Genomic DNA, 12,039 nt, shown 5'->3' on the forward strand with positions numbered 1-12,039 from the left:
AGATACGCATCCTTTAGATCCACGGTAGTCATAAATTGACCTTCCTGGATTGTAGGTAGAATCGTTCGAATGGTTTCCATTTTGAACGATGGTACTCTGAGAAATTTGTTTAGGATCTTTAAATCCAGAATTGGTCTGAAAGTTCCCTCTTTTTTGGGAACTACAAACAGATTTGAGTAAAATCCCATTCCTTGTTCCGCCGTTGGAACTGGGTGTATCACTCCCATTTTTAACAGGTCTTCTACACAATGTAAGAATGCCTGTCTCTTTATTTGGTTTGAGGATAAGTGAGACATGTGGAACCTTCCCCTTGGGGGTAGTTCCTTGAATTCCAGAAGATAACCCTGAGAAACTATTTCTAGTGCCCAGGGTTCCTGAACATCTCTTGCCCAAGCCTGAGTAAAGAGAGAGAGTCTGCCCCCTACTAGATCCGGTCCCGGATCGGGGGCTACTCCTTCATGCTGTTTTGTTAGCAGCAGCAGGCTTCTTGGCCTGCTTACCCTTGTTCCAGCCTTGCATCGGTTTCCAGGCTGGTTTGGTTTGTGAAGCATTACCCTCTTGTTTAGAGGATGCAGAGTTGGAGGCCGGTCCGTTCCTGAAATTGCGAAAGGAACGAAAATTAGACTTATTCTTGGCCTTGAAAGGCCTATCTTGTGGAAGGGCATGGCCCTTTCCCCCAGTGATGTCTGAGATAATCTCTTTCAATTCTGGCCCAAAGAGAGTTTTACCCTTGAAGGGGATATTAAGCAATTTTGTCTTGGAAGATACATCCGCTGACCAAGACTTTAGCCAAAGCGCTCTGCGCGCCACAATTGCAAACCCTGAATTTTTCGCCGCTAATCTAGCTAATTGCAAAGCGGCATCTAAAATAAAAGAATTAGCCAACTTGAGTGCGTGAACTCTGTCCATAACCTCCTCATACGGAGTCTCTCTACCGAGCGACTTTTTTAGTTCCTCGAACCAGAACCACGCTGCTGTAGTGACAGGAACAATGCACGAAATGGGTTGCAGGAGGTAACCTTGCTGTACAAAAATCTTTTTAAGCAAACCCTCCAATTTTTTATCCATAGGATCTTTGAAAGTACAATTATCCTCTATAGGAATAGTAGTGCGCTTGTTTAGAGTAGAAACTGCCCCCTCGACCTCAGGGACTGTCGTCTGCCATAAGTCCTTTCTGGGGTCGACCATAGGAAATAATTTCTTAAATATAGGAGGGGGGACAAAAGGTATGCCGGGCTTCTCCCACTCCTTATTCACTATATCGCCACCCGCTTGGGTATAGGAAAAGCGTTGGGGTGCACCGGAACCTCTAGGAACTTGTCCATCTTGCATAATTTTTCTGGAATGACCAGGTTGTCACAATCATCCAGAGTAGACAACCCCTCCTTAAGCAGTGCGCGGAGATGCTCTAATTTAAATTTAAATGTCACAACATCAGGTTCTGCCTGTTGAGAAATTCTACCTGAATCTGAAATTTCCCCGTCTGACAAAACCTCCCTCATGACCCCTTCAGATTGGTGTGAGGGTATGACAGAACAATTATCATCAGCGCCCTCCTGCTCTACAGTGTTTAAAACAGAGCAATCGAGCCTTCTCTGATATGCAGGCATTTTGGATAAAATATTTGCTATGGAGTTATCCATTACTGCCGTCAATTGTTGCATAGTAATAAGCACTGGCGCGCTAGAAGTACTAGGGGCCTCCTGCGTGGGCAAAACTGGTGTAGACACAGAAGGAGATGATGTAGAACTATGTCTACTCCCTTCATCTGATAAATCATCTAGGGCAACTTTACTATCTGTGGCAGTACTGCCCTTACTTTGTTTGGATGCTATGGCACAATTATCACACAATTTTGAAGGGGGAGACACATTGATCTTCATACATATAGAACATAGCTTATCTGAAGGTACAGACATGTTAAACAGGCTTAAACTTGTCAATAAAGTACAAAAACCGTTTTAAAACAAAAACGTTACTGTCTCTTTAAATTTTAAACAGTGCACACTTTATTACTGAATATGTGAAAAAGTATGAAGGAATTGTTCAAAATGTACCAAATTTTCACCACAGTGTCTTAAAGCATTCAAAGTATTGCACACCAAATTTCAGAGCTTTAACCCTTAAAATAAAGAAACCGGAGCCGGTTACAGTTTTAACCCCTCTACAGTCCCAGCTACAGCCTTTGCTGGGACTTTACCAAACCCAGGGGGGAATACGATACCAAATGAAGCCTTCTAGGAACCTTTCCAACTACTTTCAGATCCACACACATGCATCTGCATGTCTTGCTCTCAAAAGTAACTGCGCAGTAATGGCGCGAAAATGAGGCTCAGCCTACAACTGGGAAGGCCCTTCCTGACTGGAAAAGGTGTCTAACTCAGTGCCTGACGTTAAAAAACGTTCCCCAAAGTTTATAAGTGTAAATTTCAAACCTAAGATGTATAAAATGCCCAAATAAAGCAATCGATTTTGCCCATAAAAGTGTCTACCTGTTTTATAGCCCATAATAAGCCCTTTATTCTGTTTGAGACTAAGAAAATGGCTTACCGGTCCCCATGAGGGGAAATGACAGCCTTCCAGCATTACACAGTCTTGCTGGAAACAGCAAACTATTTTAGTTACTGCTGCTAAAATCATCTTCCTCTCACAAACAGAACTCTTCATCTTTTTCTGTTTCAGAGTAAATAGTACATACCAGCACTATTTTAAAATAACAAACTCTTGATAGTAGAATAAAAAACTACAACTAAACACCACATACTCTTAACCATCTCCGTGGAGATGTTGCCTGTGCAACGGCAAAGAGAATGACTGGGGTGGGCGGAGCCTAGGAGGGACTATATGGACAGCTTTTGCTGGGCTCTTTGCCATTTCCTGTTGGGGAAGAGATATTCCCACAAGTAAGGATGACGCCGTGGACCGGACACACCAATGTTGGAGAAATGTGTAAGGTTTCCTGTTTTTTTAAGCATAACTAAAGTTTTATATTCAAATTTCAAGGTGTTTACTGTCCCTTTAAAGGTGGTAAAAAGGGGGAGTGGACATTTCTGTCCATTTTCTCTAAGGAAGGGGATCTATCACTGGTCTTTGTCTAGGTGAGTCAAAATATACTGATATAGATTGACATATATATCATTAGATACTTACTTGGATCCATTTCCACCAGCACTTTCCACTCTTCCATCTTGTGCAGGTCAAGGCTGTACAGATCATTTAAGGTGAATTGCCGATCACCAACTTCGAACATGCCACCATACGCATAGAGAATGCCTTGCTTGACTGCTATCATAGCGTTTGAACGCGGGCATGGTTCCACTACAGGCAATGAAGCATCTTCATCGTCATCTTCTTCATTACATTCATCTTCCTCCCCTTCTGAAGCTGTCTGGTTTGAAAACACCTGTTTAATGGTCATTACTGTACCATCTTCTGCGACTATCTCTTTTATAACCTCCACAGGTTCTGGGGGAAGTGCAGACTCACTTTCTAGAGTATCTGCTTCAACTTTCTTTCCTCGTCTGCGCTTCTTCTTCTCTGATTTATGCCCCTGGTTTGGTAAAAAAGACACAGCTGTTTTAAGTATTTTCTGTGCATGCTCCACTGAGCACTAGACATGTCTCTAAGCAAGAAACCCTACAGGATTAACCATTTACTAGCTGCTATGCGCTGGATATAAAATATATTTAAATCTATAAATGTTTTAATAACCAACAGAAGAAGCATTGTGTTGAAAACAGCATGTTAACTAGCATTATATAACTGCTTAAAGGGACATAATACTTATATGCTAAATCACTTGAAACTGATGCAGTATAACTGTAAAATATCACTTGAACATCTCCATTTAAAAAAGGAAGATATTTTACCTTACAATTTCCTCAGCTCGCCAGTTATACTTTAGCTGCTGTCCAGCTGCAGGTAAAAATAAAAAAATTAAGAAATGAACTGCAGCCAATCAGCATCAACAGTGCTGAGGTTATGAACTCTTTTACTGTGATCTCATGATATTTGACTTAACTCTCATGAGATTTCATAGTAAACTTCCTTAAACTGAATAGGGAAATAACATGAGTGTGCACGAAGCTCACTCCCTTGCCTGTCCATGGACAGACATACTGATTTGCTGCTTAAAGTCCATTACCATGGGGTTTGAATACTTTTTTTTTTTTTTTGAGGTAAAATATCTTTTTTTTACATAGAGATGTTCAGGTATATTTTCTAGTCGGCTTTTTACAGCTATGCTGCATCACTTTCAAGTGTTTCAACATTTGGGTATCATGGCCCTTTAAGCAATAAAATTATCTAGAATTTTACCTAAAATTATAATAACATTAAAGTACAGTGAAAAAGACTAGCACCACTGTACTAGCATTGCCTTCTACATTCAGTGAGCAGAGTAAACTACAATTAACAATTATTGACATTTGGTAATAATCACCATTCTGTGTGCTTTAATAGGTGTAACAATCACCTAAATAAGCAGAATCTAAGCCTAGTAAATCAAAGTCCATCCACGTATGCCAGATGTATTCTTCAAGAGAAATAGATATTCTATATTTTTCTAACATACATTTTAAAGCAGAACAGTCACTTTAGTGTTTTTCTGGTGTTTGCTTGGAATTGAATAACCGATTAGTCCATCTGCCCTTTCATTGGTATTTGCGAAACACACAAAAGTGTAACAAGGCACAGGCAGGGAGGGTATTTCAAAAGTCTGAAAAATTGTGCCTCAGTCTAGTTTCTTTATTCTCAAACTATCTGATTTTATATAAAACTGGTTGTTAATTGCATAGTCATGTTGTCAAATGTGCTTTCCTCTTGTGGTATCCTTTGCTGAAAAGTAAGCACAGAGGCACTCAGGAGCAGCAAAGCACTGCTGGGTCCTAGCTGATGTTGCCTACACACATTTGTCTAAAGTGTTGTCCATGTGGAAGATTAGCTTAATCTGTGGCACAATAAACATTCCCTGTCCTACATGTGTCCTTCCCAAAGAAAGTGCCATTTCTTTGGCAGATTAAAACAGAATTTATGTTTACCTGATAAATTACTTTCTCCAACGGTGTGTCCGGTCCACGGCGTCATCCTTACTTGTGGGATATTCTCTTCCCCAACAGGAAATGGCAAAGAGCCCAGCAAAGCTGGTCACATGATCCCTCCTAGGCTCCGCCTTCCCCAGTCATTCGACCGACGTAAAGGAGGAATATTTGCATAGGAGAAATCATATGATACCGTGGTGACTGTAGTTAAAGAAAATAAATCATCAGACCTGATTAAAAAACCAGGGCGGGCCGTGGACCGGACACACCATTGGAGAAAGTAATTTATCAGGTAAACATAAATTCTGTTTTCTCCAACATAGGTGTGTCCGGTCCACGGCGTCATCCTTACTTGTGGGAACCAATACCAAAGCTTTAGGACACGGATGATGGGAGGGAGCAAATCAGGTCACCTAGATGGAAGGCACCACGGTTTGCAAAACCTTTCTCCCAAAAATAGCCTCAGAAGAAGCAAAAGTATCAAATTTGTAAAATTTGGTAAAAGTGTGCAGTGAAGACCAAGTCGCTGCCTTACATATCTGATCAACAGAAGCCTCGTTCTTAAAGGCCCATGTGGAAGCCACGGCCCTAGTGGAATGAGCTGTGATTCTTTCAGGAGGCTGCCGTCCGGCAGTCTCATAAGCCAATCTGATGATGCTTTTAAGCCAAAAAGATAGAGAGGTAGAAGTTGCTTTTTGACCTCTCCTTTTACCAGAATAAACAACAAACAAGGAAGATGTTTGTCTGAAATCCTTTGTAGCATCGAAATAGAATTTTAGAGCACGGACAACGTCCAAATTGTGTAACAAACGTTCCTTCTATGAAACTGGATTCGGACACAAAGAAGGTACAACTATCTCCTGGTTAATATTTTTGTTGGAAACAACCTTCGGAAGAAAACCAGGCTCAGTACGTAAAACCACCTTATCTGCATGGACCAGATAGGGCGGAGAACACTGCAGAGCAGATAACTCAGAAACTCTTCTAGCGGAAGAAATTGCAACCTAAAACAAAACTTTCCAAGATAATAACTTAATATCTACGGAATGTAAGGGTTCAAACGGAACCCCTTGAAGAACTGAAAGAACTAGATTAAGACTCCAGGGAAGAGTCAAAGGTCTGTAAACAGGCTTGATTCTAACCAGAGCCTGAACAAACGCTTAAACGTCTGGCACAGCTGCCAGCCTTTTGTGAAGTAAAACAGATAAAGCAGAGATCTGTCCCTTCAGAGAACTCGCAGAAAATCCTTTCTCCAAACCTTCTTGTAGAAAGGAAAGAATCTTAGGAATTTTTATCTTGTTCCATGGGAATCCTTTAGATTCACACCAACAGATATATTTTTTCCATATATTATGGTAAATTTTTCTAGTTACAGACTTTCTAGCCTGAATAAGAGTATCTATTACAGAATCTGAAAACCCACGCTTTGATAAAATCAAGCGTTCAAACTCCAAGCAGTCAGTTGGAGGAAAACCAGATTCGGATGTTCGAATGGACCCTGAATAAGAAGGTCCTGTCTCAAAGGTAGCTTCCATGGTGGAGCCGATGACACATTCACCAGGTCTGCATACCAAGTCCTGCGTGGCCACACAGGAACTATCAAGGTCACCGAAGCCCTCTCCAGATTGATCCTGGCTACCAGCCTGGAAATGAGAGGAAACGGTGGGAATACATAAGCTAGGTTGAAGATCCAAGGTGCTACTATTGTATCCAATAGAGTCGCCTTGGGATCCCTGGATTTGGACCCGTAACAAGGGACCATGAAGTTCTGACGAGAGGCCATCAGAACCATGTCTGGAATGCCCCATAATTGAGTTATTTGGGCAAAGATTTCCAGATGGAGTTCCCACTCCCCTGGATGCTCCTCCATCGCCAGGGAACTCCTTGTTACCCCTTGATGGTTGATATATGTAACAGTCGTCATGATGTCTGATTGAAACCTTATGAATTTGGCCTTTGCTAGTCGAGGCCAAGCCTTGAGAGCATTGAATATCGCTCTCAGTTCCATTATGTTTATCGGGAGAAGAGAGTCTTCCCGAAACCATAGACCCTGAGTTTTCAGGGGTTCCCAGACCGCGCCCCAGCCCACCAGACTGGCGTCGGTCGTGACAATGACCTATTCTGGTCTGCGGAAGCTCATTCCCTGTGACAGGTTGTCCAGGGTCAGCCACCAACGGAGTGAATCTCTGGTTATTTGATCTACTTGTATCGTCGGAGACAAGTCTGTATAATCCCCATTCCACTGTCTGAGCATGCACAGGTGCAATGGTCTTAGATGAATTCGTGCAAAAGGAACTATGTCCATTGCCGCAACCATCAAACCTATTACTTCCATGGACTGCGCTATGGAAGGAAGAAGAACAGAATGAAGTACCTGACAAGAGCTTAGAAGTTTTGATTTTCTGGCCTCTGTCAGAAAAACCTTCATTTCTAAGGAAACTATTATTGTTCCCAAGAAGGGAACTCTTGTTGAGAGGGACAGAGAACTTTTTTCTATGTTCACTTTCCACCTGTGAGATCTGAGAAAGGCTAGGACAATGTCCGTATGAGCCCTTGCTTTTGACAGAGATGACACTTGAATCAGGATGTCGTCCAAGTAAGGTACTACTGCAATGCCCCTTGGTCTTAGCACCGCTAGAAGGGACCCTAGTACCCTTGTGAAAATCCTTGGAGCAGTGGCTAATCCGAATGGAAGTGCCACAGGTAATGCTTGTCCAGAAAGGCGAACCTTAGGAACCGAAAATGTTCCTTGTGGATAGGAATACGTAGGTACGCATCCTTTAAGTCCACCGTGGTCATGAATTGACCTTCCTGGATGGTAGGAAGGATCGTTCGAATGGTTTCCATTTTGAATGATGAAACCCTTAGAAACTTGTTTAGAATCTTGAGATCTAAAATAGGTCTGAATGTTCCCTCTTTTTTGGGAATTATGAACAGGTTGGAGTAAAAACCCATCCCTTGTTCTCCTAATGGAACAGGATGAATCACTCCCATGCTTAACAGGTCTTCTACACAGTGTAAGAATGCCTGTTCGAAGATAATTGAGACCCGTGGAACCTTCCCCTTGGGGGTAGTTCCCTGAATTCCAGGAGATAACCTTGAGAAACTATTTCTAGCGCCCAAGGATCCTGAACATCTCTTGCCCCAGCCTGAGCAAAGAGAGAAAGTCTGCCCCCCACCAGATCCTTCCCAGATCGGGGGCCAACACTTCATGCTGTTTTGGTAGCAGTGGCAGGTGACTTGGCCTGCTTACCCTTGTTCCAGCCTTGCATCGGCCTCCAGGCTGGCTTGGTTTGAGAAGTATTACCCTCTTGCTTAGAGGGTGTAGAATTTGAGGCTGGTCCGTTTCTGCGAAAGGGACGAAAATTTGGCTTCTTTTTAGCCTTAAAAGACCCATCCAGAGGAAGGGCGTGGCCCTTTCCCCCAGTGATGTCTGAAATAATCTCTTTCAAGTCAGGGCCAAACAGTGTTTTACCCTTGAAAGGGATGTTAAGCAAAAGCGCTCTGCGCGCCACGATAGCAAACCCTGAATTATTCGCCGCTAATCTAGCTAATTGCAAAGCGGCATCTAAAATAAAAAAGAGTTAGCCAATTTAAGAGCTTGAACTCTGTCCAAAACCTCCTCGTACGAAGATTCTTTATTGAGCGACTTTTCTAGTTCTTCGAACCAGAAACACGCAGCTGTAGTGACAGGAACAATGCATGAAATTGGTTGTAGAAGGTAACCTTGCTGAACAAACATCTTTTTAAGCAAACCCTCTAACCTTTAATCCATAGGATCTTGAAAGCACAACTATCTTCTATAGGAATAGAAGTGCGTTTGTTTAGAGTAGAAACCGCCCCCTCGACCTTGGGGACTGTATGCTATAAGTCCTTTCTGGGGTCGACTATAGGAACTAATTTCTTAAATATAGGGGGAGGACAAAAGGTATGCCGGGCCTTTCCCACTCCTTATTAACTATGTCCGCCACCCGCTTGGGTATAGGAAAAACATCGGGGGGCACCGGAACCTCTAGGAACTTGTCCATCTTACCTAATTTCTCTGGAATGACCAAATTGTCACAATCATCCAGAGTAGATAATACCTCCTTAAGTAGTGCGTGGAGATGTTGAAATTTAAATTTAAAAGTTACAATATCAGGTTCTGCTTGTTGAGAAATTTTCCCTGAATCTGAAATTTCTCCCTCAGACAAAACCTCCCTCCTGGCCCCTTCAGATAGGTGTGAGGGTATGTCAGAACAGATATCATCAGCGTCCTCTTGCTCTTCAGTGTTTAAAACAGAGCAATCACGCTTTCTCTGATAAGTAGGCATTTTGGAAAAAATGCATGCAATAGAATTATCCATTACAGCCATTAATTGTTGTATGGTAATAAGTATTGGCGCACTAGATGTACTAGGGGCCTCTTGTGTGGGCAAAACTGGTGTAGACACAGAAGGGGATGATGCAGTACCATGCTTACTCCCCTCATTAGAGGAATAATCTTGGGCAATATCATATCTATGGCATTATTATCCCTACTTTGTTTGGACATTATGACACAAATATATCACATATATTTAAATGGGGAGACACATTGGCTTTCATACATATAGAACATCGTTATCTGATGGTTCAAACATGTTAAACAGGCTTAAACTTGTCAACAAAGCACAAAAAACGTTTTACAATAAAACCGTTACTGTCCCTTTAAATTTCAAACTGAACACACTTTATTACTGAATATGTGAAAAAGTATGAAGGAATTGTTCAAATTTCACCACAGTAACTTAAAGCCTTAAAAGTATTGCACACCAAATTTGAAAGCTTTAACCCTTAAAATAACGGAACCGGAGCCGTTTTTACATTTAACCCCTATACAGTCCCAGGTATCTGCTTTCCTGAGACCCAACCAAGCCCAGAGGGGAATACGATACCAAATGATGCCTTCTATAAGCTTTTTCAGTGGTTCTTAGCTCCTCACACATGCATCTGCATGCCATGCTTTCCAAAAACAACTGCGCATTAGAGGCGCGAAAATGAGGCTCTGTCTATGACTAGAAAAGGCCCACAGTGAAAAAGGTGTCCAATACAGTGCCTGCCGTTTTTATTAAAACAATCCCCAAGATTTAACAACTATTAAAAGTAATAATCTGCCAAATATACTTAGTAAAGTAATCGTTTTAGCCCAGAAAAATGTCTACCAGTTTTTTAAGCCCTAATGAAGCCCTTTATTCTTTTACTTAAACTAAGAAAATGGCTTACCGGTTCCCATAGGGAAAATGACAGCTTCCAGCATTACCGAGTCTTGTTAGAAATGTGTCATACCTCAAGCAGCAAAAGTCTGCTCACTGTTTCCCCCAACTGAAGTTAATTCCTCTCAACAGTCCTGTGTGGAAACAGCCATCGATTTTAGTAACGGTTGCTAAAATCATTTTCCTCTTACAAACAGAAATCTTCATCTCTTTCCTGTTTCAGAGTAAATAGTACATACCAGCACTATTTTAAAATAACAAACTCTTGATTGAAGAATAAAAACAGAATTTATGTTTACCTGATAAATTACTTTCTCCAACGGTGTGTCCGGTCCACGGCGTCATCCTTACTTGTGGGATATTCTCTTCCCCAACAGGAAATGGCAAAGAGCCCAGCAAAGCTGGTCACATGATCCCTCCTAGGCTCCGCCTACCCCAGTCATTCGACCGACGTTAAGGAGGAATATTTGCATAGGAGAAACCATATGATACCGTGGTGACTGTAGTTAAAGAAAATAAATTATCAGACCTGATTAAAAAACCAGGGCGGGCCGTGGACCGGACACACCGTTGGAGAAAGTAATTTATCAGGTAAACATAAATTCTGTTTTCTCCAACATAGGTGTGTCCGGTCCACGGCGTCATCCTTACTTGTGGGAACCAATACCAAAGCTTTAGGACACGGATGAAGGGAGGGAGCAAATCAGGTCACCTAAATGGAAGGCACCACGGCTTGCAAAACCTTTCTCCCAAAAATAGCCTCAGAAGAAGCAAAAGTATCAAACTTGTAAAATTTGGTAAAAGTGTGCAGTGAAGACCAAGTCGCTGCCCTACATATCTGATCAACAGAAGCCTCGTACTTGAAGGCCCATGTGGAAGCCACAGCCCTAGTGGAATGAGCTGTGATTCTTTCAGGAGGCTGCCGTCCGGCAGTCTCGTAAGCCAATCTGATGATGCTTTTAATCCAAAAAGAGAGAGAGGTAGAAGTTGCTTTTTGACCTCTCCTTTTACCAGAATAAACAACAAACAAGGAAGATGTTTGTCTAAAATCCTTTGTTAAACACTAAAAAACTCTAAGCCATCTCCGTGGAGATGTTGCCTGTACAACGGCAAAGAGAATGACTGGGGTAGGCGGAGCCTAGGAGGGATCATGTGACCAGCTTTGCTGGGCTCTTTGCCATTTCCTGTTGGGGAAGAGAATATCCCACAAGTAAGGATGACGCCGTGGACCGGACACACCTATGTTGGAGAAAACTACATTTAAACACCAAAAAACATAATTTATGCTTACCTGATAAATTCCTTTCTTCTGTAGTGTGATCAGTCCACGGGTCATCATTACTTCTGGGATATTACTCCTCCCCAACAGGAAGTGCAAGAGGATTCACCCAGCAGAGCTGCATATAGCTCCTCCCCTCTACGTCACTCCCAGTCATTCGACCAAGGACCAACGAGAAAGGAAAAGCCAAGGGTGAAGTGGTGACTGGAGTATAAATTAAAAAATATTTACCTGCCTTAAAAACAGGGCGGGCCGTGGACTGATCACACTACAGAAGAAAGGAATTTATCAGGTAAGCATAAATTATGTTTTCTTCTGTTAAGTGTGATCAGTCCACGGGTCATCATTACTTCTGGGATACCAATACCAAAGCAAAAGTACACGGATGACGGGAGGGATAGGCAGGCTCTTTATACAGAAGGAACCACTGCCTGAAGAACCTTTCTCCCAAAAATAGCCTCCGATGAAGCAAAAGTGTCAAATTTGG

The 12,039-nt window shown here is 42.2% G+C and overlaps 1 protein-coding gene across 1 annotated transcript in view; it reads right to left on the reverse strand.

Moving 5' to 3' along the window:
- The window catches only part of KLHDC4 (kelch domain containing 4), a 264,047-nt gene that overhangs the window by 23,321 nt on the left and 228,687 nt on the right, over window positions 1-12,039 (reverse strand). The window contains exon 10 of the mRNA XM_053701199.1: window positions 3,151-3,550. Coding sequence (XP_053557174.1) covers window positions 3,151-3,550 — 400 coding nt within the window. The remainder of the gene's footprint in view (window positions 1-3,150; window positions 3,551-12,039) is intronic.

This window comes from Bombina bombina, chromosome 1, assembly GCF_027579735.1.
Source record: "Bombina bombina isolate aBomBom1 chromosome 1, aBomBom1.pri, whole genome shotgun sequence".
In the NCBI taxonomy this organism is placed as follows: domain Eukaryota; kingdom Metazoa; phylum Chordata; class Amphibia; order Anura; family Bombinatoridae; genus Bombina; species Bombina bombina.